A 25,324-nucleotide genomic window follows, 5' to 3' on the forward strand; every position below is an offset into this window, starting at 1 on the left:
CAACACAAAGCCGAGCCGCTCAGGAGTGGGGTTGAGTGCTCTATTGGGGCCAGATCCTCCCAGCTCAAGATCCTCCTGGCTGGAACTGGGGACCTGGCTGCCAAGTCCATGCCCTCCTCGAGGGCCTCCCTGCTGCTGGGGCAGCTGGGCAGAGGTGAGTGGGCATGTTTTCTGTTTAGAGGATCCAGTTGTAACATGAAAAGACTTGTTCATTTGTTTTCTCAGTGAGTCTTTTTCACGGTGCCCCACATTCACTCTGTTCCTGGCTCTTCCTGCTCATGTGCTCAGTAGGACCAGTTCCCAGGGTGTCTCATGCCAGGCCTCAGGGTGCTTTCTTAGCATCTGGTCGGTAAGTTCTATGGAACATGCTTCATCAATGTGGAAAGTCAAGTCCAAGGGCATCAATGACTTGCCCACAGCTTGTGGTGGTGGTGGTGGTGATGATGATGACGGTGTGCTGGTGATAATGATGGAAGACAGCTGCTGTGTATTTTCGCAGGCACGGCGTTATGTTCCTTGCTGGTGAAGACTGTGCAAGCTGTAGTAACGGGTGGCATTTACTGTGCGTCTGCCTCTTCTGTGGAAGGGTCTCAGCACTAATGGTGGATTGGCTTTTCTTTTTATTTTTTCAGACAGGCTCTCAATCTGTTGCCCAGGCTAGAGTGCCGTGATGTCATCATAGCTCACTGCAACCTCCAACTCCTGGGCTCAAATGATCCTCCTGCCTCAGCCTCCTGAGTAGCTGGGACTACAGGTGCAGGCCACCACACCTGGCTAATTTCCCTATTTTTAGTGGAGATAGGGTCTTGCTCTTGCTTAGGCTGGTCTCGAACTCCTGACGTCCAGCAGTCCTCCTGCCTCCACCTCTCAGAGTGCTGTGTTTGCAGGAGTGAGCCATGGCCCCCGCCCCAGGTTCTGAGCCCTTCTTGTACACTCTCTCTGACACGGACTCTGCAAAGGAGACAGATGCTGAGATGCCCATTTTATAGTGTGAGCGATGGAGGCAGGTGCTGCTGTCTTTGTTGTTGATTTAGAAAGAGATGTGACTCCTGGAGCTGAATCTGCACAGTAGCCATTGCTGGTTATTAACTTGAGTTCTAAAAGATGCCAGGCTTCAAACATTTTTTCTCTGAAGGAGATCGATTAACTCTACTCCCTTCATTGTTGATGTGTATCATGAAAGTTGAAAGTTGCTTAGTGTTCTGTAGGTTACCAGTGTGGTTCATGCAGTGAAAAGAAAAGTCTAGTGTTTCAGGAAAAAAGGTGGAGAGAGAAAGAAGACGAGAAGGAGAGAAAAAAGAGATGCATAAAGCTGGGGATTAGTGGTGGTGTTCAGCCTTGAAATTAAGGATGAAGTTCAATGTCAGGTGCTTTAAAATCTACCATTCCTTTTCTGGACATATTTTGGTAGCTCTCCTCTGTGAGCATCTAGTTCTGGCTTTCATCTTAGTACTTACCTGGATATACGAGGTTGGACAATTAAATTCATGACCTGATCCTAGAAAAAGTGCTCCGCACCTCAATGGTGAGTTTCACCATGGCGACCTTCTAAGTTCTCGCCTTGGGAAGCTATACGCCAGCGCCAGCACCTAGTCCACCCTTCAAAGCAATTTTGGAGCTCTTCTTCTGAATGGCCATCAGAGCTGTTGTCTTGCTGAGGTCTGACAATTAAATTCATGAACTACTACTAAAATTGTAGGGTTTTTTTGTTTATTTTTGAGACCGATTTGCCCTTGGTATAGTGCCAGGGCCTCATAGCTCACAGCAAACTCCTGGGATCAAGTGATCCTCTTGCCTCAGCCTCCCAAGTAGCTGAGACTACAGGCACCCACCACGATGCCCAGCTAGTTTTTCTATTTCTAGTAGACACAGGGTCTTACTTTGCTCAGGCTAGTCTTGAACTTCTGAGCTCAGGCAATCCACCCACCTCGGCCTCCCAGAGTGCTGGAATTACAGGTGTGAGCCATTGTACCCGGCCTAGAAAAATTGTTCTGAAGGGTGGACTAGGTGCTGGTATCATTGCGTAGCTTCCCAGGGGAGTTGCTTCCAGGGTGATTGTAGTGATACTCAGCACTGAGTGATGTGTAGCACCTGTTCTAGGATGAGTTCGCAAACTTAGTTGTCTGACCTCATATCTTAATTTGGCCATTTCCATATCTTTCCAGACTGAGTACCTCCTCTGCTGGGGCTGTGTTTTCTGTACTCTCCTTAGCTGAGGCAGTGCTGGCACATGATAGGTGCTCATGAAATGTTTACTAAAATGACTTAGCACATAAAAGCTTCGTGAGGGAGAAAGTTTATTTCACTCTGCCTGCTTTGTACTCGAGATATCCCCGTTTTTCCTTTCCTGATTTCTGTTGCCCATACAGACCTGGGCTGGTCTTAAATTGAACATAAATCTCCTTTAATTTGGACTAATTGGATGTCTAGAGGTCACTGCCTATTTAATTAACTTACTCGTGCCATCAAATAACTATTTCAGGGTACCACTGTGTGCGGAGTGCTCCACTGGCCCGTCAAATACGAAGTTGAAAAAGATGCTGAGGATGTGGGTGTGGAAACCAGACCACCTGAGTTCATGTTCAGATTCAGAGGCTGTCTTTGGGTGTTAGGCAGTTGTGGTGAGTAAGGAAGAGCACAGTGTATGAACTCAGACTCGACTGCGTACAAGCCGTGTGAGCTTACACAGAATACTTAACTTCCTTATGCCTCAGTTTCCTCTTTTAAAATGGGACAGCCTCGTGGAGTTGTTACAGAGTTAGGGTGGTTGTAGAAATTACACGCGTTTATATGAACACAGAAAGCCCTTAGTACTGCCTTGGCGTTTGTTATTGGTATTGTCTGTGAATAGTGAAAGTCCAGTGTCCTGGTGTGTAAAACCCAACTGTATCGGTGCCTAAGCCTTCATAGCATTGTGATGAGGGCTGTAGCAGTTTCTTAGGGCTGTCCTGACAAAATTCCACAAACCGGCTGGCTCAACACCGCAGAAATTTACTGTCTCCCGATTTTAGAGGCTGGAAGTCTGAAACGAGGTGTGTTGGCAGGGCCGTGCTCCCGCTGAAAGCTGTTGGGGCGTCCGTGTCAGCCTCTTCCTGGCTTCTGGTCATTTGCCGCCAGTCAGTGGTGCTCCATGGCCTGCAGGCAGCTCCCTCTAGTCCTTCTCATCACGTGGTGCTCCCTCTGTGTCATCACGTGGTGCTCCCTGTGTCTTCATGTGGTGCTCCCTCTGTGTCTTCACGTGGTGCTCCCTCTGTGTCTTCACGTGGTGCTCCCTCTGTGTCTTCACGTGGTGCTCCCTCTGTGTCTTCACGTGGTGCTCCCTCTGTGTCTTCATGTGGTGCTCCCTGTGTCTTCACGTGGTGCTCCCTCTGTGTCTTCACGTGGTGCTCCCTCTGTGTCTTCACGTGGCTGTGGTCACAGAAGGACATCGGCCATCACCCAACTGCACTGTGACTTTATCTTAGTAATTACCTCTGTAGTGACCCTATTTCCAAATAAGGTGACATTCTGAGTGCCGGAGGGTTAGAGCTTGAACGTGTCCTTTCTTTTTGGGGAGACACAGTTCAGCTTGTGACTAGGATGATGTTAGACAACCCACGTGAAGCATCGCGCACAGTGTCAGTTGCTGCTGTCACCACCCTGTCCTCACAATGGTGACTTCCCTTTGTGGGGTGGCCTTGGGTGGTTCCCTGGACACTTTGAACGGTTTTCCGTCTGTTAACTGTGTGATGGGCTCATCTTGCAGGGCTTTTCCTGATCCATATTGCCTTGTCTCTGACCTGGGCACACAGGAGAACCACTTCCCGGAAAGTGCCCTTTTCCCAGGAGGACGTGAGGGCACGTGTGCGCTGGTGGTCTGGACACATGGACGCGTCCTAAGGCTGCTCTCCCTCCCACTGCCTGCTGCCTTACAGCTCTGTGAGGACAGATGGCATTCCTAGTCCCCCAGTCTGTGCCTCTGCGCTGACTGGAGGGGGCCCCTTTTTTCTGTTCCCATGGGGTTAGGAAGGCCCAGAGGTGAGCAGGGTTGAGCTCTCCAGACCCCTGGATTTGCTTTGCAGTCTGAATGGAAAATATTTTTTGTCCCCTACTTGGGAGCTGAACAGATTTGCTACAGAGAATTCTAGATATCTATGGAAACAGTCATAATTTTAGCCTTGCCACACTTAATGCCAACTCAGAGTGCTGTTTTGGGTCAGGGCCCAGGGAGTCAGAAAGGTGAGCAGGGCTGATGGGGTCAGATCCAGCAGGGAGTAGCTGACCAACAGAATGGGGGGGGGGCACCATAGAACTCTAACATGGCTCTGAAGGGGCTGGCTCTGAGGGGAAGAGGGCCCAGGATAATGAGTGTTGACCAGAAAGTCCTGTTTTCAGCATAGTGATCTCCCTCACTTCCCCCATCTCGCTTTCTCTGTCTAAACTTTGTTTCTGTGTTAAACTTTGCTCATTTTTTGGAGTCCAGTTCATGACCCTTCTTTCCAGATCCCTGCCTTTGGAACCAGCCCTGGATTCCTGGCATCTTTTATAATTTTGTTGAAGTACTTGGGGCAACACATTCAGTTTTGAGGCTGATCTGTGGTATCTTGCAGTCCTTCTGTTTATTTTGAACCCCTCAAGGTTAGCCAAGTTCACCATCATATCTGTGTGCTCAGCCTACCATGGTGTGGACATAAGTCGCACAGCAGGTAGAAATGGATGTGGTTGGTGATTTCTGGTTGACCAAACCAGGGGTGAGCAGCTACTAGAAAGGGACATCAAGTGATGGAATATAATAAGGTGCACAGAGACCCTTCTGACGGGAGGACTCTGCTGTGTGGGGGATGGACATTGCCTATGATTCAATCAAGGACTTGCTGGGGGAGGGCCACAGGCCAGAGGGAAGACCATGGTGCGGTGGGTGTCAGGTGGGCTGGAGGAGGGGAGAGATGGACAGTGACCATTTGAGGCCATGTGGGGAGCCCTACTCACCTCATTTTCAGCCCTGTCCTCCCAGCCAGGTCAACTCTAGCAGGAATCACTCTGTAGAAATGTCAGACACCAAAGAACCTTAGATCTTGAGTCCTGTGTGTTCTGAAGTATGGTGGTAATAAGATAAGCACTTTTTGGCTGGGCAGGGTGGCTCATGCCTGTCATCCTAGCACTCTGGGAGGCTGAGGTGGGTGGATTGCCTGAGCTCAGAAGTTTAAGACCAGCCTGAGCAAAGCAAGACCCTGTCTCTACTAGAAATAGAAAAACTAGCTGGGTATTGTGACAGGTGCCTGTAGTCCCAGCTACTCAGGAGGCTGAGGCAAGAGGATCACTTGAGCCCATGAGTTTGAGTTTACTGTGAGCTATAATGACTCCACTACACTCTACCCAGGGCAGCTGAGTGAGACTCTGTCTCCAATAGAAAAAAAAAAAAGTTCAGTACTTTTGTGTTACTGCCTGGCTATGTGTCTTCATATGAATGTATAAACCAAACACAGTTGTATTCTGAACCTGCTGTTTCTTGGGTCTTGCTTTAGATGAGCAGGTCACGGCATTCATTCTGTTATAGGGTGGGGTTCCCACATGCCCCTGCACGTGCACAGACCTCTGCCACATGCGTGGTCTGCTGTCGCCATTTGGCAGTAAGGCGGATGGAAGAGGTTGCGGGTATGAATTCTTGTGCTGAATTTCCATATGTTTTTCTCTTCTGCAGGAGGAAAAGCCATGGTTATGGGAAAACTGGGAAGGTAGTTGCAAGGGCTTATGGGGTGGGCAGCACCAATCAGATCTGGCCCTCTCCTTGGAATGAAGAGGAGGTGGGCAAGGGCAGGTAAAGTGAATGGTCTTGCTAGAGAGGGACCATCCCTGGGACTGGAACCATGTGTCCTCTTTCTGTGTAGCAGTCTTGGCATACAGAATATAAGCCAGGTCCTGCCCAGCACTCGGGCACTTTATCTCATGTAGTCCTCCCAACAACGTTCTGAAGCAATCACTATTTTTACTACACTGAAAAGGGGAGACGGTGACTGGAGGACTTGAAATAGCTCGCTGAGGCCCAGCCTGCTGGTAAGAAGTACATGCAGTGATTCAACAGAGCCCCAGCCCGTGACATTTAGCTGTGTCAGGGAGCTGCAAACCTACCAAAAGGAACTTTGAGATTTTAGAAATAGAAACACGTGTAGGGCCGTTCGGCCACTAGCCTCCTCCTGTGAAAAGAACCAGCACTAATTCTAGCGCTAATACACATTGCTCAGGCAAGCGGGCGCGTCTGAGGGCTGGGCAGGCAATTTCTGTGCAGTCAGATGCCTCCCCCTGGGGTGGCTCTGTGTGTCCACGGCCAGCAGAAGGCTGATTGGTCCCTGAGTGAGCAGCCCCAGGTGACCGGGTGAGTCACAGCAGAGCTCAGAATAGAAGGCGGAGGGCATGTGTGCCTGGGTCATCTCTATCCCACTTGTTTGGGTTTGAAGATTCTTGTTCAAGATGATTAAGCTTTTATACATAACACTGTTTGCAGACTGCTTTATGATCATTTATTAGCGTCTCCTGGTAACAGCTCCCTGAGTTAGCCACCTCCCTGCACTAGAGGGTAACGAGCTCTGGATTCACCCTAGCCTCCTCCTAGTTCCCTCATTCATTCATCTCTCTGTTTATTCATCCGTTAGAGCCCTTTATTAGGCTCCTCCTTTGTGGGTAGCTTTATGCGTGGCATTTCTTTTTCATTGCGAAGAGTGTGGGCTAACAATGGATGTGCCGGTGTTCCTGTTTGCAGAAGCTGTGACAGCCTTCTTGAGACTAAGCTCTGTGAGGGCAAGGCCTTTGCTCATTTCTGTGTCTTTGGAGCCTGAAAGAATGCTTGGTATATAGCAGGTGCTCTGTGAGCATTTGTTGAACAAAAGAGAGAGTGGCCTGGGTGTCTGCTATGTTTGGCCCCCTGGGAGATGCTTGCTATAAGGAAAAAAAAAATCCTCCCAGTGACCCATTCTGTACCATGCAGATGTCTGTCTCCCACTTTAGGGTACCATCCAGTGGGTGTTTATGTGATGGTAAGCACTATTTTAAGTACTTGCAAAGCAGATAGTCCTCATCATGTTATGTTAATACTGTTTGCCCATTTTACAGATGAGGAAGTGAAGCAGGTTAAGTAACTTGCCCAACGTCACACAAGATGCTCTGGCTCCAAGCTGCTTTTTTACCTCTATACCAGCCCTGTGCAGTATTACTCTGTCCTTAATGGAAATGTTCTCTCTGCACTGTCAGAGCCACTAGCATGTGAAGTGTGGCTAGTGTAACCAAAGAACCGAATTTTTCATCTCAGGTCATTTTAATAAATTTAAACTTAATGTAGTTAGCCATCTGTGGCTAGTGACTACCGTGCTGGGCAGCACGGGCTCCTTCTAGGCTGTCTCTAGATGGTAAATTACTATATGATGAGCATTTTTCAGATGCTTTACATGGAGTAAATGATTTCAGTTAATCCTCGCAAGCCGCAAATGAATTACCAAGGGTCAGAGGTTAAGTCCCTCCTTCACTCCCAAGAATTTGCAGAAGTTGGTGTAGCCGGATTCTCCCCCAGGATGAACTCTGCTTGACCCCAGTTTTAAACTATCTCCCTGTTTTTCTCCTTATTTTCCATGCTGATGGATATCACCATTAAAACAAGATCTCACTGTTGTTAAAGTATTTCAGCCCTGCACACGGCGCTACCCGGTAGACTGTGTGATAAAGGGCTCAACCCAAATGCAGGCTTGCGAACTCCCTGTTCCTATCCAGTGACTCGCTTGGGTTGAAAACATTAATTTGCATGGAGTGGCAGTATGTCCGTGTCACTTTGAAAAATAAAAAGATGCCAGTCTTCCTTACCAGGATGTTCTGTCAAGAAAACAAACAAACAAACGAAACCCACTTCTTAGTGCGGTGGTGGAGATATTTCAAGGAGAGGACAAGAAGAAGAGGAGGTCAAGTTGAGATGCCCCATAGTTGCAGCCTGTGGGTAGGGTAACAGGGCACCGCTCCCGCTGCACCTTCCGTCCTTGAGGGTGGGTGAGGGTCACAGCCTGTGGGTAGGGTAACAGGGCACTGCTCCCGCTGCACCTTCCGTCCTGAGGGTGGGTGAGGGTCACAGCCTGTGGGTAGGGTAACAGGGCACCGCTCCCGCTGCACCTTCCGTCCTTGAGGGTGGGTGAGGGTCACAGCCTGTGGGTAGGGTAACAGGGCACCGCTCCCGCTGCACCTTCCGTCCTGAGGGTGGGTGAGGGTCACAGCCTGTGGGTAGGGTAACATGGCACCGCTCCCGCTGCACCTTCCGTCCTGAGGGTGGGTGAGGGTCACAGCCTGTGGGTAGGGTAACAGGGCACCGCTCCCGCTGCACCTTCCGTCCTTGAGGGTGGGTGAGGGTCACAGCCTGTGGGTAGGGTAACAGGGCACCGCTCCCGCTGCACCTTCCGTCCTCGAGGGTGGGTGAGGGTCACAGCCTGTGGGTAGGGTAACATGGCACCGCTCCCGCTGCACCTTCCGTCCTGAGGGTGGGTGAGGGTCACAGCCTGTGGGTAGGGTAACAGGGCACCGCTCCCGCTGCACCTTCCGTCCTTGAGGGTGGGTGAGGGTCACAGCCTGTGGGTAGGGTAACAGGGCACCGCTCCCGCTGCACCTTCCGTCCTTGAGGGTGGGTGAGGGTCACAGCCTGTGGGTAGGGTAACAGGGCACCGCTCCCGCTGCACCTTCCGTCCTTGAGGGTGGGTGAGGGTCACAGCCTGTGGGTAGGGTAACAGGGCACCGCTCCCGCTGCACCTTCCATCTTTGAGGGTGGGTGAGTATGGCTTTGTGTCCGACTTGGGCTTGTGTTTGGCAGAGCAAGCAGAAGGATTGTTGACCTGCATTTAGGTGGCAGCACGGGTCCCTGAGTTCTGTGTCACAGTAGAGGTCAGCAGAAGGATTGTTGACCTGCATTCAGGTGGCAGCACGGTCCCGGAGTTCTGTGTCACAGTAGAGGTCAGCATTACCTTACAATGAAAATTCATCCAGAGGCCTGCTGGGCTGGGGCTGTCGTCTGTGCCTGTGGCTTGTTTTGAAACTGTGAACCAACCTAGAGCTGGGCCAGGATCCAGGTGAAGAGCAGAACTGGGTTAAAGGTGATCTGGATTGACTCACGGAGAGAAGAGAGAGCAATTAAGAGAGAGAGAGAGAAGCCTAAAGGTGGAGGGCACGGCAGGAGCACGGTTTGAATGCAGGTGGCGACTGGGGCACCTGGGGACTGCAGGCTGTCTGCACTGCCCCTTCTGAGAGTAGGAACAGGGATGATGTGGCCACAGGCCTCTAGAGAAAGCCTTGTACTGTGGGCTTTGGTTGGTCAGTTAAACCCACTGTTTCAGGAACAAATCATGCAAGCTTCCCAAACCAGCAATGTCTGTCTGGAATGCTGCAGCCAGCCAGCATTCTAGTCCTTAGTCTCTGTGTGTTATTGGGGATACTGTGGTGAACAGGAACAGTATCCCTACCCTCAAGGAGCTCAGGGTCTTGCCTGGAGCTGTGTGCATGAGTATGCAGTTTTAAAGCAAGCAGAGGAAGACTTGAGCGGTCAGCACTGCACGGCCAACTGCACTTTGCCCAGGTCGCATCTTTCCCCACGAAGCCAGGCTGGGTGTCCCCACTTCTCTGCTTATCTTTATCACCTGTGTACTTAGGATCGGTATCATGCATTGGGGTATTGAATAACACTCAGCGTGGCACTTCACTGCGTCTTTGTTGTGACCCCCCTGAGAATAGGGGCCGCCATGTCCTCCCTGGGATGGGACCCCACACTAGTGGGGACTCCAGGATTATCTAGGTCAGTAGTTTTCAACCAGTATGCCACAAAAACTTTTAAGGATCATTAATGAAATTATTTTTGAAAAAAATTCAAAGCAAAGTATATATTTTTTTGTTTATTCCTTTTTTTTTTTTTTTTTGGATCAACATACTTTAACTCTTGGTTCAAATGTGCCAGGAGAGTAAAAAGGTTGAAAAACACAGATCTGGATAAATTGGAGCCTCTTAAATCTGGAAGGGGCCTTAACAGTCATTGGTGATCTGAAGGGTCTTCCTTCCCTCTGCCTCTCCCAGGGAAGCTGCTCAGGGTGGGTTCTGCCACGAGCCATTGCCAGGCTGTGGAGGAAGAAAGGGGAGCTGCGCCCCTGGCTGGAGGACAAGTTCACTGACGCGGATCACGCCTCCACACGCGTCACGTCCCCTGGGAACCTCGGGAGGCTTTCGTTCTGCCAGATTAATAGATGCGGGGTGCTGCATGTTAACATTCCCTTCGGTTAAAGCTGTACTCAAATGTGAGTGGGCCCAAACGTGTGGCTACCTTAAAACTTTTCTTTTGATGTCTTCAAGTTCAGGAACCATGATTTACTGTCCTTTAAAAATACTACTGCCTCCCTTTTATTTCTGGTAAAGTTCACCCCTGGAAATGGGGACGGCAATATCCAGGTGTTGTCCTCCACCCTTCTCCCCACCCCCAGCCCCAATTGTGACAGGGCAAGCTGGGCAAGCTGAGAGGTCTGGGGCCCCCTCTGTCACCAAAGACAGACAGACACCAGCATTATTGAGAGCTTCTCTGGGGCAAGTGCTTTCTCGTGTTATTTTAATTATCTCAGTTGCCAGATGAGGCTACATTAATCTCCACTTTAGAAACAAAGTGAGGCTTACAGAGGAGGCATACCCAGGATCAAACAGTGGCCGAGCTGAGACTTGAACCCTCCTCCGTTGGTATCTGTGTTCCTGTCTGCCACTATGCTGCAGGTGAATTCCCTGCCGAGGCTTAATACGAAGCCACTTTCTGGAACACCTTCGCATGATTCTAAGTCAACTAGTTGACTTCTGTTCTTCAGTTTTATCATCTGTAAAATAGGGTATTAATATTTTGTTAAAACCTGGCATGTGGGAAGCTCTCTGGATCGCTTACCTTTTGTAGATTTATAGATACAATAATAACATTAATCATCAATATTGTTTTGAGTGTTTTTTATATCTGCTCACCATTTTGACCATTGACTGCCCCTTCTTTGTTAATAGATTTGTTTTGTTAATGAAAACGACTTTCCTGAAAAAAGAACTTGTATTTCACATTGTCAAGCCTACAGGCAGCATCCTCTAGCTTCCGAGAACTTACTACACAGCTGAGGTCTGACCCCACACTGCTTCTCCTGGGACCCAGGTGTCGGCTGGTGCTGAGCTGCTTCCTTGTGGTCCTGCTGACTGCTGGAAGTCACTGTGTCAGCTAGACCAGCTCATGGAGCCCTGACACTGGACAAGAGGAGCCTTCAGTGTCATTCATTCAAGGCCAGGAGCAGTCTTGAGGCTGCTGCACAGTGATTGCTGAACCCCCCCGGCTAGTTCCTCTGCACTGTTCATGACATTGTCTGGGTGTCCCCTCCCTGATGACGCGCCCTCCTTCACCAAGGGCTCCCGGACAGGATGAGGGAGTCTTTCTCCGCTCCCATAGGTGGGGCTCTGTGTGAGCCTTTGCTATAGCTCTTCCATGATGTTTTCTTCATGGGAACTTCAGTGGCTCATGTCCTGTGAGCTCTTGAAGACAGAGGACTGTGTCTGTGTGAGAAACTGATGCTTCTCACCCAATCCACTTCTTTTCTGGGGACACAGGAATGTTACTGTCCCCTGCCCCTATGTAGGGCTGCATGGTTTACCCTAGCTGAGGAGCAGTGAGCAGGAGTGTGTTATATAATCCCGGCTGAGTGTTTATTTGCTGGTGCAAGAGCTGGTGGGGTTGAAGTGAAGCACTGGGGGGGCTGGTCTAGATGTGGCACCAAAGCTGAGGTAGGACAGGTCTTCCAGTTGGACAGCTGAGGATCCTCACTGCAGCGTGGAGAGGCCGTGCGGGTCAGTGTGTCCATTCTGTGGGGGACGACCCTGAGCTTAGGATCCATCGACATGCTGCCATTTGCTGTTCTTAATTGCTTGTGTTGTCGACGCTGGTGTGGGCTGTGGGTGGCTGTGTGTGTGTGTAGGTGGGTGAGGAGTGGGCTTGGGAGAACAGGAGCAGAGGCGCAGGGCTTGGTCCCTTTTGAGGCAGGTGTTCGCAAAGGTTGACATCCTCAGCCCAGGTGGCAGCTGTGCTGGACCACCAAGTTGATGGAGAGAGAAACGAGGGAGCTGTTATCTTCCTGCAGATGTCAGCGGGCAGCTTTGTTGAGAGTGCTGAGATGGGGCTGGGTTTACTGACCTTTCCCTTGGTGCACAGATGGGAATAAGGAAGGTGGAAGGAAAGGAGGAAACAAGAGAGGCATCCGAGGTGGAGGCTTTGGAATCTTGTCTGCCCCGAGAGTTCAGGATGAAGGTTCCCTAGAGGGAGCGTCCAGGAGTGCATGCCTCACTCAGCAGGGCCTTGCCGAGGGTGTGTGGACAGGAGAGGAGGGGTCATGGCCAAGGCACTATAGAGCAGGTCTGCAGAGAGGCCCCAGGCTGGCAGTATCCCTCGGGGTTTCCTTTGCAGGCTGCTGCTAGCAGGTGGATCTGTCATTCCAGATGTTGCTGGAGCAGTGGCCTGGCACAAGGAGGGTCGGGGCAGAGGCTTGGTAATTCGGACATGATGAGTTCATTCCCATTTTGCCCTGGGGAGACCATTGAGGCCAGGTCCGTGTGGACCAGGCACTTTCCTAGGTGTGGGCCACACAATGATTCACAGAACATCCTCTCTGAGTTTGGAGTCTATATCCTAACAAGCTGCTGCATAGGTTTTTTGACCTTCCTTAGTCTCCCCTTCCCTTGCTGTGGAGTAGAGAAACCGGTTTTGAACCAGGATGTGGTGAGTCCAGAGTTCCCAACTGCTAGTTATTCCCCCAGGCACTTCACTTCTCTGCCCACAGCTTGCTTTCTTACTTTGAAAGTGAAGACAGTGGGAGAAACAGACATCTATTTGAGCACTTACCATGTGCCAGGGCCTGTGTTTAGATTGTGTATGCCAGCTCCTTATCTAAATCTTGTCTCAAGCCTTGGGTTTAGGCATCATTTTATTGATTTAAAAAATTAAAACGATTTTTAGATTATAACATACTATATATATATGGTTGACTGTCTTAACCATTGTTAATGTGTACAGTTCAACAGCGTGAGGCACCTTCATGCAGCTGTGGGACTCATCTCCAGAACGCTTTGCATCCTGCAGAACTGAAAGTCCGTATCCCTGAAACGATACCTATTCCTTTCCTGGCAACCAGCATTCTGTACAGATCTGACAGTAGTGGGAACCTCTTAGGAGTAGCATCATACAGTATTAGTCTTTTTGTCACTGGCTTGTTTCATTTACTGTAATGTCCTCAAGTTCATCCTGGTTGTAGCATGTGACAGAATTTCCTGCCTTTTTAAAGCTGAGTAATATTCTATTGTATGTATATGTATGATGCATGTCTGTGGCTCTTTCATCTGTGCGCGTGTCCATGATGAGCTGTCCACGGAGGTGCTTCCACCTTTTCGCTCCATTTTGTTGATATTATTAATCAGCTGAGAACAAGGTCACAGATGGTTTAAACTCAGTTCGCTGTATTTGATACTCAACGTCTGACTTCTTTTTACTTCTCAGGTGCCTCTACCTATAGGAAGGAACCTATTTAGGGGAAGCATTTTACATCAGCATGGCCCTTTCTAAGTCTGAGGCTGCTTGGCCCCTTGGAGCAGGCACCTGTTCCTGGGTCCCTGCTCAGACAGCCGTTCTCCTAGAAGCCTCCCCGGATCCAGTTTATACCAGCAGAGGCCCCATGTGAGATGAAGGCCTTTTGTCTCACATGCCCTGTTGGTGCCATTATTTCCCCCAAAATGTGCTTTCTTCATCTATGGAGCTACTTCCAGAGCTCTTGTCTTTGTGTTCATATTTTAAAAATAACAATCTTGCGATGCCGTTCTGAAATTAGCAAGTACAGCAATACGTCATTATCAGGATGCAGGTTTGAGTTTTCAGGGTGAGCTCCCTTGGTGCTGGCTGTTTGTTCTCAAGTCCAGATCCTGATAAGTGGATGGTGGTCATAGGTTTTATGATGTCAGAGATGAGTTCTCTTGTGTGAGAGACCAGAGATTCTGTCCAGTTCGATTGATCATCATTTTCCACTTATGCATTTTGTCTATTTAGGAGAGCATTGATTACTAATTGCTAGCATTTACCTATCAACAATTTCAATAAGTACAATAAGAACAGTTTCAGTAAATATTGCCTTAGTTCTTTTCCTAGGAAAGTTACAGCAACTGAACACATCATTTAGATCACTTCTTTTCTGACTGATCATTTCTTACAGTTGATTGTTCCCTGGGAATAGTTCTTGCGCACACCTTTTGAATTCTGTGATTTGGAGGCTTTCTCACCAGTTAAGTCCCACTAATGGATTTTTCTCCTGCCCTTGAGGAGAATACAGTCCTTTTGGCTTCCAGCTTAGAATAAAAGAGAGCTCCCAGAGGCCACCTTGCTGTCCGCCCCTTGAACCTTGACTCCATGATGTTATTTGATCCTTTTCTGTTTGCTCTTCGCAAAACAAAAGTTGAGGGAAGGGGGATAAAAAAAGATAATGCCAGCCGTGGTCATCTGACATCTAACCTTAAAGGGGCCTTTCTATTTTTCAGAACCTACATTAAGAGACACATTCAGATGCACCAGCCATTTGTAGAGCACCTGTCGTGTGCCAGGTAAGATGTGAAGCATCTTCCAAGCTTTGTATTAAATAAATACTCACAGAAACCTTTGCCGGTTGCCATTTTTTGTCTGGGTGACTGTGCCCAAGTACCTGGCCTAACATGGCTAGAAGTGAAAGCCCCAGCCCGGGGCTGATGCCTGAAAGGGGGGCACTCGACTGGGGCAATTACCTAACAACGCCTGCCTCCTCTGATTGTAGGGCTCTGTTCTGTTTCTTCCACCAAAGAAGGTACAGTAGCATCTTCACTGGGACGTGGAAATGGTTTCTAATTACCCTGTTTCCCCGAAAATAAGACAGTGTCTTATTTTAAGGTGTGCTCCCAAAGATGCGCCAGGTCTTATTTTCAGGGGACGTCTTATCTTTCCCGTAAGTAGGTCTTATTTTCGGAGGATGTCTTATTTTTGGGGAAACGGGGTAGAAGTTCTGGTGCGATTTCCTTTCTGTGGTGCTGTCTTTGCTGGAGACCCATGGATCTCGCTGTTTATCACTCCTCCTAGCTGGGGGGCCCACAAGGCTGCATTTCAGCCTCTTAATTTGGACCTCACTGAGACCCCAAGGGAGAAGTGATTGCTCGGATCCACTCTGTCCCCAGCTTGTTCTGTAAGGGATGGTTCTGACCCATGGCTGTCTGGGTGGGGAATCACCTCAGAGCCGGTCTAGATGAATCCCCCATTCAGCACTCTGGTTGGACTCTGTGCATGGAACATTCCGGAATGTTTTTAGTGGCAGTCTCGCACGAAGCTTTTATCCACTGCCCTCCACTCCACATCCCCCTCTTCTAAGGTCAGAGGCCATTTTCTTTGAGCATATTCGTCACCCACATGCCAGCGCAGGGCAGGGTGCCCTGGAGGCCCTCAGTTAGCAGTGCTGAAGTGGGGCTGTGTCTCAGAATGCTAAGGCTCAACTTCGACTTCGCCACTGATGGTTCATGTTCCCTTAGATTTTTATGCTTCAATTTCCTTGCCTTAAAAAAGGGGATGAAGGGTGGGGAGTGGGGGGGTGACAGTCATCCTCTGTGACGTCACGGCAAAGACTCAGTGGACGAGAATGTACTGAGAGCAGGTGCTTGTTTCATTCACTGTCATAGCTGATAAATAGTCACTGAATGGCTGAAAAAGTGGGACGTGCCCTCTCTCGGCCTCATTTGTCCCACTTTGAAAAATAAGATACTGGAGGTAATCTACGGCTCTTGCAGTGGGAGGGCTCTTGAGAATTCCTGGGGAGCCTTCCCTCAAAACATAGGGAGGACCAAGCCCTGCCCTACAATTCTGCTTCCTGCTGTGTTGGCTGGAGCTTGGCACATGCAACCAAGGTCCAGGGGATTGAGATGCACAGCCTTGGTGAGGATGGTGAGGAGTGACTGTCCCTTTGTCCTCCCTGGCCTCTTGCCTGGTCCTTTTCTTTTTTTTTTTTTTTTGCAGTTTTTGGCCAGGGCTGGGTTTGGCCACAGGTGCTGCCCTTGCCTGGTTCTTTTTGTGCTGGGCAGGTAGAGGGGCAGACAGGTGGCCAGCAGATCTTAAGGTCCTCTCAGTGCCCTACTCCACTCTTCCATCCCTCCTTCAAGGCAAGGCTTAAACTCCATTTTCTCCAGAAAGAATCCCTGAACCCCCTAGTCTCGCTGCGGAGTGTCCTGTGGTCCCATCGTGGCTCCTGCAGTACCACAGTCAGGATGTGGTAGAGAGCAGCGCCTCACTTTGTTCAACATCGTCCCCCTTAGAACCCTCCCCTGACTCTTGTACCCAGTTGGTACGTCTTTTATATTTAAATATGTCACCAATGAATTTATGAATAACTATTTCCACAGCTAACTAACCTCCTTGGTTTATAAGTAGCAACTGCTTCCCCCAAGATTCCCTCTGTTCTTAATTCAGACCAGTTTAACACTGGATGTCTTTGTTAGATTGGTCTTTTTTTTTTTTTTTTTAATAAACCAGAGACACTTGGGAAGAAAAAAGTGATTTACTCTTCCTTTATAATTAGCCTTGATGATTAGACGATCTTTTCCATTATGTTTTATTTTTACTTTCCTGGAATTTATCAAGTGGCCTCTTTTCTATGAAGGTTACCCTTCAAGTGAGGAAGGCAGCTTGATTATAGCACTGGGGGATTTACTTTGTGTTTTAAAAAAGACAGATTCATGGTAGAGAGGGCTTATGTGAGCAGATGAGGAAAGGTCAGCCCCGCAGCTACAAAAAGGGGCCTCGGAACTGAGGAACTGAAACCGAAGCTCCCGGGACAAGATTTTTTTTTTTTTGCTGTCAACTGCTAAAGTAATTAATAGTCCCTTTTATTTCGGAATTTGTTTTGTATTTAATAAAGCTTCCTTACTAATCCTTCATGGCTTGTCTTCTGTGCCCAGGGTCCTTTTTTGTTTTGATGGTTTTGTCTGTTTGTTTGTACTTGTTTTCTTTAAAGCACATTAATAATTGTACTCATTAACTCTGGCTTTGCAGTATGCTAACCACTGGAAAGTGATACTCATTTTATCTTATATTTTGATACAAATAGATTTTGGGGGCATTTCTAGGGTACCTTCTTAGACTTCTCAATTCCACAAGGCAGCTTATCTTGTTGGCATGGGACAGGACTGCCCCACGAGGCTGGTCTGGAGGCTGGTCTGGGCCTCTGGCTCGAGGAGGGCCTGCCCAGGAAGGACTCAGTTGGGACCTGCTGAGAGCAGCTGAACTGAGAGGTGTTTTAGAGATTGAGTACAAACAGCAGAAGAAAGAGCTTGCATCCTTCCATCCATCAGTCCACTTGCTGAATATTTATATAGTGCCTGCCCCGAGGCATGTTTTGAGGCTATAGCTGGGCAAAAGAGTCCTTGTCCTCAGGGTAGGCTTTTGGCACTGAGCTCTTTCCAACTCAGCACATGTGGGAAAGGAAGCGCTATTTTTCTATGTCCTTACTATCCTGGGAATATGTGGGCATACTTTTTTAAGCTTCATAACTATTCGTGAAATAGGGACTTATATATTGTTATTCCATATAAACATCTAGATTGTTATGTGGTGTTTTGCATAACAGACTTATGAAGTTATGTAGCCCTCTTTTGAGGGCTTTTTTTTTTTTTTATCTTTGGGATGTTGAATGAGGGATTTAAAATGTTCATAGCTTGGCCAGGTACGGTGGCTCCTACCTATAATCTTAGCGCCTTGGGTGGTTGAGGTGGGTGGATTGCTTAAGCCCAGGAGTTTGAGATCAGCCTGAGCAAGAGTGAGACCCCCATCTCTACTGAAAATAGAAGAAATTAGCTGAGGGTTGGTGGTGGGTGCCCATAGTCCCAGTTTCTCAGGAGGTTGAGGCAGGAGAATCACTTGAACCCAGGAGTTTGAGGTTGCTGTGAGCTAGGCTGAGGCCACAGCAATTTAACCTGGGCAGCAGAGTGAAACTCTATCTCAAAAAAAAAAATTCACAGCCTGACTTTCTGCTCTGTCGAGTAAGGCTAATGGTTGGATCTCTGGGGATCACTTAGCAGGTGACACCAACAGGTTGGTGTGGGTGTACAAACATATTGTAAACCTGTGTGTGGTCGGAAAGTTCTGTCTGGTTTCGGAGTTCATTCCTAGCCAGTTAAGTCTGGAGTTGTCTCTGGATTCAGTCCCACGCAGAAGGACCTTGTACGCAGGAAAGGAAGCTTGTGGCCAGGACCCTGGAGACCCAGCTGTTCCCTGGTTTCACCTGCGTTGTATGGTTTTGGACAAATCCCTCCATACCTCCATGTCCTAGTGTCCTCATTTCTAAAACGAGCTGGGGGAGCCTTTCTTTGGATGGCTGTGTTCTGGCCATGCTCTTCATGTCTTTCAAGACTGTTGCATTTCACGTGGTAGAGGGCTCACCCGGCCACCTCCCTCCCTTATCACGGCAACTCACATCCTCAGTCTCCTTCCCCTTCTCTGTTTCTTTATTTCCATAGCACTTATCACCTTCTAACAGACTGTTCACTTCAGTCTTTTACTTATTATGTTTGTTTTTTATAAACATATAAAGAATGTTACCTTCACTGGAATGTCACCTCATTAAGGGATAGGATCTTTTTTTTATCTTGCACCCAGACCCCCTTGAAATTGCCTGACACAAACAGGTGTTATGAATAAGTGACCAAATTACCGAGGAAGAAAACAAAACCAGCAGTTTCCACCTGCCATCAGCTTAGATAGAGCCGGCAGCTCTGATAGCCAGGCCTGGGGTTCTCTTATTGGTGATAAAGTATCACAGATTACTGGCGTGGGGCAGGGTCACTCTGTATTGGTGATAGAGCAAGACAAAAACAAAGAGCACTCTACCGTCAACACTGAACACAGATGAAAACAGGAATGCTGCAATCCACCAGAACGACCAAATGGTCCCCTCTCTCAGCTCACACAGATGACTTGTTCTTTTTACAACAGTGACAGCTTTAGCCCTGCTCTGTTCCTCTTCCCTCATAGATAAAAGTTAAGATACCTGGGCATCGAATTTCTGCTTTATGATAGTACCCAATCGAGAGCAAAACTACGCTTTCTTGAAGCTTCCCCTAAATCACTGCACCGTCCAAACTGCATGGCGAGCTCCTCCTCCCCTCCTCTTACTGAGACTTCCGTGACTCTCCCTTGTTGCAGTGAGCCAGTAAACCCCACTTTGTGTGACTGCAGCTGTGTTCCTGGTGCTCTTTGGGGCCTGCAGCATTATCGCATGATGAATAAAACTTTGTAATAGGCAGCACCATAGAAAGGCTTAGGTTTTTATTATTTCCGAATGATATTGAATGGACGTGTACCCAGGTTAAGTCACACACACAGCTGGTGGTAGTTCAGACAAACAAGGATGTGATCAAAGGCAAAAATGCAATGGTTGGGGCATCTGCACCGTGAGTGTGGAAGTCTCGAGAAGGAGAAAGCCTCATGGGTGGGGGCGTTGAGAGGAAAAGGTGGGACCAGAAGAGACACGGGGGTCTTGAGGCGAGCCCTGGTTCTGGAGTCAAGAGATTCACAGTCTTACCTTGGTTTTATATCATAGGTGCTCTTCACAGTTCCAATGGTTAGGTTTTTAATTTGTAAAAAAGCTTAATCATCACTCCTCCATGTCTCAGGTAGTAATTAACTTATGTAAAAATGCTTTAGAAATGGTCTTAGGCTGTAAAAGTGTAAGACCTTGCTCTAATCGTGGAGAGAAAAAAAGAACATGCCATTTCAAGGCATTGCACCCCTGAGCCAGGTGCTAAATGATCCTTCTTTGTCTTTTAGCCCCCAACTTCAGCAAGGAGGGCTGCCATAGGAATCTTGTCATCATCACTCAGATGTGGACTTGCTCAGGTGTTGTATTTTTTAGAGACCCTTTAGGTTACTTGTAGGGTCTTGGTAGCAGGTGTATGGTGGGAAAGATAGGAGTGAGTTATAATGAGATGTGGGGGCGGGTGAGGGGCTGAGGATCCAGCTGCTACCTTTATACCCTCAGCCCCATCCCCCTACTCTCTGATTCAGACTTAGTTGTTTAAGGATTTAAACTAGAAAATGTATTAGCCAGATTATCCTTCCAAATAAGGCCGTACAATTGACCTGCATTAAAGGGGGAGGGATTTGCCTCTGGAATTTCAGGTCATAAGAATAATACTAGTAGTAATGATAATACATTGATAATGCCATTTAGTGAGCATTGGATAGATGCTGGACACCGTACTCAGCCTTTGGTTTCGCTACTTCATTTAGTGCTGGCAGCAAATGTGTTGTTATTCCCTTTGCAAATGAGGAAGCAGAGACAGAGTCTGAATTATCCACTCACAGTCCCCAACCAGCCCGTCTCCCAGCCTAGGGCTGAGCCTGGTCATTTGACCTCAAGTGGCAGTCTTAAGACTCTGTTCCCTGGATTCCTTATGGATGATCCCAGGGTGCGGGGGCTATTATCTAGTACAGTCATCTTTTGGGTGGGAAGTGGAGGTTGGAAGAGGTTAATGGCCCTGTTTGAAGGCCATGGTGGTAGAGGCTGAGCTAGGGCTGGGGGCTGATCCTCAGTCCAGAGAGTTAAAGTGACTTTTCTCATGATGGATTGAAACACGTGTGCTTGTGGTTAGTGGTGGCTTCTCTGGCAGAAGTACAGTCCTCTGTGACTCTCAGCTCGAGAGGACCCCAGGCTATGTGCAGAGCCTGACTGCCGGGGCGCCCATCCTACCTCTGACCCTTCCCAGCCATGTGGCCCTGGACTTGTTCCTTAATCTTTTTGTGCCTTTGTGCTTTCTCATGTGAAAAATTGGGATAACAGCTGCATCTGCAGCACAGTATTGTAATAAGAACTAAAGGAATTGATGTATTTAGGACTCGGCCTGGTGCCTGGTTCCAGCAGTACACATTGGTAGGTGCTACCTGTTAGTAATCATTAGTAATGGTTCCATCCTTTGTTTGAAGGCTGTGGTCCTCATTTGAGTCTGTTCCCGGATGCTGGAGCTCCTGCCATCGTTGCCTAGAACTCAGACCCTCTGCAGTACATGGATGCTAGTGAAGTTATAGTGAATTTGGTCAGGTACCAGGAGGTGCTGTTGCAAATGCAAACGGCATTTGCTTGCCAAACCCACCCAGGTGGTTGAGATGTGCTGTGAAGTGAGCCTATGTGTCTGCTGGCCTGGAGTTGAGGGGATAAATTTATTTTGAGGCAGCATCCCATCCCCAGCAGACTTGGGGAGGCCAAGGCATTGCCTAGTCATGAGACTGATGACATACCATTGTCCCTCATCAGAAGCAGCACAAGGGTGGACTGGACTAAAAGTGACACAAAGACACAGAAGCTACACCCTGCTCATCTTCCTGTGTGTGGTCCCCAGGACACAGCAGGTGTCTGTTGAGAGGATGCACGGTGGTCCCCGGGACATGGCAGGTGTCTGTTGAGAGGATGCACGGTGGTCCCCGGGGCATGGCAGGTGTCTGCTGAGAGGATGTACGGTGGTCCCTGGGGCACAGCAGGTGTCTGCTGAGAGGATGCTCTAGGAGCTGTCCTCAGGAACAGGTGCAGACGAAGAACATGGAACATGGAAGCAGAGGGAATGAGAGGGCTGGGGTAGAGCAAGGGGGAAAGGAATTTGCCTTCATTGTGCATTTAGTCTTTTTAATCCTTCCAGAAGCCTAGGACGTAGTGAATATGGTCATCTAATTCAGAGGCCAGAAGCAGCATCTCAGAAGAGTTATTTGAGGACCAGGCCCCTCTGTCTTAAAGTCCTTCTGTTATCAAATGAAAGGACTTGTCTTGAGTAATTAACTGAATACAAGTTTATTCAGAGTCTTTAACTGGGGGTGGGCATGCCTTTGGTGGGACTGTCAGGAGTTTGGGGCCTAGTGCCTGTCATTGTGCACGGAGCCTGGGGCAGCTTTGTCAGAGGTAGCTTCAGGAATAGACCCCTTTATTGGCAAAGGCAGAACGTGAGTTAGGTGGGGCCGGCTCCTGGCAGGGGTACAAGTTATAGTGGTCATCTCTTCTTCTCTTGGGACTGGTTGGGGTGGGGTGGGGAGAGGAGTAGAGGTGCTGGGCAGAAGCTCTTGGCATCTGCCCTAGTTACCCCAAATGCTATTTCCTTGGGCCTATGAGCCTGCCATCTTGTTCTCGCCCATCTACACCATGCACGTTAGATTTATGTTGGCAGTGAAGAATATTGGTGTGGCTGAGATATGCTGGGTTACAGATTTTCAATTAATTCTTTTCCTGATAAACACCTACTTATTTATATTCTGAGCTTTCACAGCAGAGGACCGTGCCAGCAGCATCATTCTAGTAAGGACAGAAAAAAAAATGATCTAGTGAGGACTCAAAATACGTTGTCTGCTTTAGTTTTGATTACTGTTGTCTCTGGATTCTTTCATTGAGCTATTAATTGACTACACGGAGTCACCACTTTTCACAGACTAAGCTCCTCGTCCTGAAGCAGGATGGTGACATTGATCATTTTGGGGTCCTTAGGACTCTGGCAACTTTGAAACAGGCTGTCAATTTAGTAACTACCAGTTAGCATTAGCGGGGGTGGCAGGAATCTCTGGTTTGGTTTTTGATCAGGGGCTGTGGCTTGTACTTACGCTATTTGGAGGGGGCAGAAAACTGATGAGGAGGGTTGAGTGAGCTAAGGCGATGAAAGATGGCATCATGCTGGGGATTAGGCAGTTGTTTAAAAAACAAGACAGAGGGCGGTGCCTGTGGCTCAAAGGAGTAGGGCGCCGGCCCATATGCTGGAGGTAGCAGGTTCAAACCCAGCCCCGGCCAAAAACTGCAAAAAAAAAAAAAAAGGGAGGGGGAGCCAATGATAGCACTGGAGGCCTGTGGAGGTCAGACAGTGTTCAGGAATTAATGGTTATTTTTTCTTAGTGTGGTAATAAAATTGAGATTTAGTTTTTCATAATATTTATCTAAAAGGTAAGAATTTTGAAATACTTATGACTAAGATAATAGTATATTGGGGATTTGCTGCAAAATATTCAGTGGTTTAGGGAATGGCTTGGAATAGAATGGATTAAGAAGAGGTGAGATAAGATTGGCTGTGATGTGATAATTGTTGATGCTGGGTCATGGATAGATAGGGACTTTCTTCTTTCGAACATGTTTAACATTTTTCATACTACAAATTTCACATAATGATCTAGGCTATTTCTTAGCCACTTCGTGGGGTAGGCATTGTTAATGTCTGTTGTAAGTAACAACCAGAAATGTTTGAACTTGCTGTGATCTGAGAAAGAGGATCTAGTTCCCTAGCACCTGGCGGAGGTGAGGGAGAGAGACCCCGGGAAGGGGGACTTTAGAATCCTGCAAGGTCACTTCCATCACGGCCACTTCAGCTATATGTTTTAGATCTTAGAGTTTCTCCATAAGATTTTGTTTGGGACAAAAAGGGGATTTGCTGTTTTTTAAAAAAATGATTGGGAACCACCCTCTTATTTTATCAGCCAGTAAACTGAAGCCCACGGAGGGAAGACCATGTGCTCAAGTTCACATAGCAGACAAACTGCCCAAGTTCACACAGCAGGCAAACTGCCGTTCCCCAGACCCCTGACATGCTGTCTTTATGTGGCTCAGTCACGCTCACCCCCAGATCATTACTGCTGCTCAGGGTTCCCAGGGAAGGTGGATCACCTGCATTCTGGTTTCCAATACCACCTCAGCCCTCTAACTGCTGAAATAATTTTCTTCAAAGTGCCCAAGGGAGAGGTCCATTGGAGATGCCCTGGCTGCGCACTGCAAGCTCCCTGCTTGCTCTTTTACTAAACTCCTGGCTGAGCACCTGAGCCAGGAAGTGCGGTAGAGGGCAGAAGACATTGAATGTGGGAAATGAACAGTCTCATTGGGACTCTCCCCAGGCTGGAAAGCCTGTATATCGAACGCTTAATCATGTTTAATGCTTGTTTCACTTGCTGTTCGTTCTTATTTGCCTTCAATAAAACCAAGAAGCCTTGGAGGGTCTCAAGAGATACCCTATCTTTCAGGGCCAGGGACAATGCAGAGCACAACTAGAATCCGTGGTTGCAAGTCTATTTCTGTGAATCAGAGGGTTTCCTTCCCTTGTCCAGACAGCTGCCTGGGAAAGGACGGGATGCCTTAGCTCCAAGCAGGAGGGAGGGTTCTGGGAACAGACTGTGGGAGGTGAGGTGAGTTGCTATGACACTTATCGTCTCATTAGACCAGTGGCCCTTAAACTCATTTTGCTGCACCTAGACATGCAGGATGAGGCTTACTTTCATCAGTGACATTGTGGTAGAGATTCAGCCAGGTTGGGGCAGTGGTGGGAGCTCTGGGGAGGATGGTACTGGTGGGTTTGGGTGCTGGTGGGTTTAGGGGTGGGCAGGTGAGTAAGCCCCATGGATAGCTTGGGTCCTTCTGGGACCTCACCACTTGTCCTTTATCAGCCTCTGCCGAGACATCTGTATAGTTTCTTTTTTTAATTTTTATTTTATTACAAATTAATATGAGGGAACAGATGTTTAGGTTACATTGTTTTCCCATCGAAGCTATTTTCTTAGTTTGACCTTTTTGAGTAAGACTGAAATAATTTTCTTCAAAGTGCCCAAGGGAGAGGTCCATTGGAGATGCCCTGGCTGCGCACTGCGGTTTGGTATTATAGAGAATTTTTAGAACTGGGCCTGGGACTGGCATCTCTCCACGGTGGAGGGGGGGGGCATCATTAATAATTTGTATCTCTAATGAGCACCTATTGTATCCTGCAACTCTGGGTTATGGGGATAGATGGCTAAGATCTAGTCTGTACTTATAGGTACACAGTCTAACAACACAATGAAAAACAAACACATAAGCCATCAATTTTACTGTGTTTTTGCTCCTTGCCAGGCACCATGCTAATGTTTTGCCTGTCCTTTGGTCATTTAGTCCTTGCAAGAGCCATAAAGGAGAGTTACCATAATCACCTCATTTTATAGATGGGGCACCGTAGCTCAGAGAGATCGTGTAACTTGCCTGAGGTCATAGAGGTAGTAAGTGCTGGAGACTCGGCTTAAGGCTAGGCAGCTGTCTGCAGTGTTCATTCCTAGCACCATCCTCTACTGCAGTGGTTCTCAACCTTCCTAATGCTGAAGTGTATTTTCATTGTTAAAAAGGGGTCACGACCCACAGTGAGAACTGCTGCTCTACTGCCTTCCACGGTGGAGTGGACGGGCTCATGACCCGCTGCAGGGCAGTGACATAGCCACAGAGATGGGGCTGTACACAGAGGCAGTGGAGAA

The 25,324-nt window shown here is 48.2% G+C and overlaps 1 protein-coding gene across 2 annotated transcripts in view; it reads left to right on the forward strand.

Moving 5' to 3' along the window:
- Positions 1-25,324, forward strand: part of LARGE1 (LARGE xylosyl- and glucuronyltransferase 1) — a 559,980-nt gene that overhangs the window by 43,133 nt on the left and 491,523 nt on the right. Inside the window, exons 1-2 of one of the 2 annotated variants that reach the window (XM_053583762.1) lie at positions 2,604-2,621; positions 14,572-14,634. In XM_053583762.1, coding sequence (XP_053439737.1) covers positions 14,597-14,634 — 38 coding nt within the window. In that variant the 5' untranslated portion in view covers positions 2,604-2,621; positions 14,572-14,596. Of the gene's footprint in view, positions 1-2,603; positions 2,622-14,571; positions 14,635-25,324 lie in introns of those variants that run through there. The other variant, XM_053583761.1, reaches the window with a different exon arrangement.

This window comes from Nycticebus coucang, chromosome 3, assembly GCF_027406575.1.
Source record: "Nycticebus coucang isolate mNycCou1 chromosome 3, mNycCou1.pri, whole genome shotgun sequence".
NCBI classification, from domain to species: domain Eukaryota; kingdom Metazoa; phylum Chordata; class Mammalia; order Primates; family Lorisidae; genus Nycticebus; species Nycticebus coucang.